Source organism: Limulus polyphemus, unplaced genomic scaffold, assembly GCF_000517525.1.
Source record: "Limulus polyphemus unplaced genomic scaffold, Limulus_polyphemus-2.1.2 Scaffold3262, whole genome shotgun sequence".
NCBI lineage: Eukaryota > Metazoa > Arthropoda > Merostomata > Xiphosura > Limulidae > Limulus > Limulus polyphemus.
The window spans coordinates 93,857-95,159 of NW_013668872.1; the positions used below are offsets into that span (position 1 = coordinate 93,857).

Sequence of the window (1,303 nt, forward strand, 5' to 3'; positions counted from 1 at the left end):
TGCCCACCACGGGTATCGAAACCTGGTTTCTAGCAGTATAAGCCCGCAGACATACCACTGTGCCACTGGGGGAGGGAGGGATAAAAATCGTTAGACTATTATCACGAATATTAAGCCTATTGATTATCGTTGCTTTGTCACATTTCGGTGTTCAACTTAAAAATATTTCATTGCTTTTCATTTTATAGGGAAGGAACAATCAAAGCTGGAGACCGTTTATTAGCAGTGGAAAACATTAACCTGGGTAATGCTTCTCTGCAGGACACCTTGGCAGTATTAAAACAGCTGGAAGGGAGGGCTTTGTTTACCGTCGAGTACGACGTATCCATGATGGGTAAGCCCATTATATTGTATGTTTTCGTGTGAACTCGGGCTCTACACATCAAAGTGTTATAAGTAGTCTGACTAAGTTGCGGCGTTAGGCTGAGATAAGTATTCTAAGGTTACTCAAAGTGTCTTAAGCGATTTTTGACCAGGATAGTCCATTGGAATTGATTTATTTAGAAACTTCTTTAAAATTGCTGAAATATGAACTGTGTGAACCAAACTTGTTCTTCGTGCTAAAGGTGTTCTGTGTTTACATAAAACGTGTGCTACACAGGTAACTAACATTCACTTGTATTTACGTATTATGAACGTAGACTGAGAAGTTTGTTTGTTTTTGAATTTCGCGCAAAGCTACACGAGGGCTATCTGCGCTAGCCGTCCCTAATTTAGCACTTTAAGACTAGATGGTAGGCAGCTAGTCATCACCACCCACCGCCAACTCTTGGGCTAGTCTTTTACCAACGAATAGTGGGATTGACTGTTACATTATAACGCCCCCCACGGCTAAAAGGGTGAGCATGTTTGGTGGGACGGGGATTCGGACCTGCGACCCGCAGATTGCGAGTCGAACTCCCTAACCACCTGGCCATGCCGGTCCCTTAGACATAGAAACGTACGTCATTGATAACGTTATAATTATTAAGTTATTTTAACTCAGAATGATTAATGTCAATTTGATAGTACTATGACAGAAAAAAAAAACCCTACTAAGTTATTCAGTACCAACCAGTAGACTTCTTGACCAGAGTAACTTTATACTGAGGTTCCTTAAACCTCACATTCACATGTCCAAACATATATATATATATATTATTTTTATAACTAGTTAGTTATTATATGTACAGTGTATATATTTCATCTATTAGATATGTGTTTGATGATACAAGCTTATACCGAGTTATTTATATACATAAGGTGAAAGTACCATACATGAGCAAATTAATTATAGTATTTTGGCACTTGTGTATAAAGTTAA

At 38.6% G+C, this 1,303-nt stretch overlaps 1 protein-coding gene across 1 annotated transcript in view; it reads left to right on the plus strand.

The window, feature by feature from the left end:
* LOC106469009 (glutamate receptor-interacting protein 1-like) overlaps positions 1-1,303 on the plus strand; it is a gene marked incomplete at its 5' end in the record, with an annotated part of 26,147 nt that overhangs the window by 15,682 nt on the left and 9,162 nt on the right. The window contains one exon of the mRNA XM_022397410.1: positions 189-350. Coding sequence (XP_022253118.1) covers positions 189-350 — 162 coding nt within the window. The remainder of the gene's footprint in view (positions 1-188; positions 351-1,303) is intronic.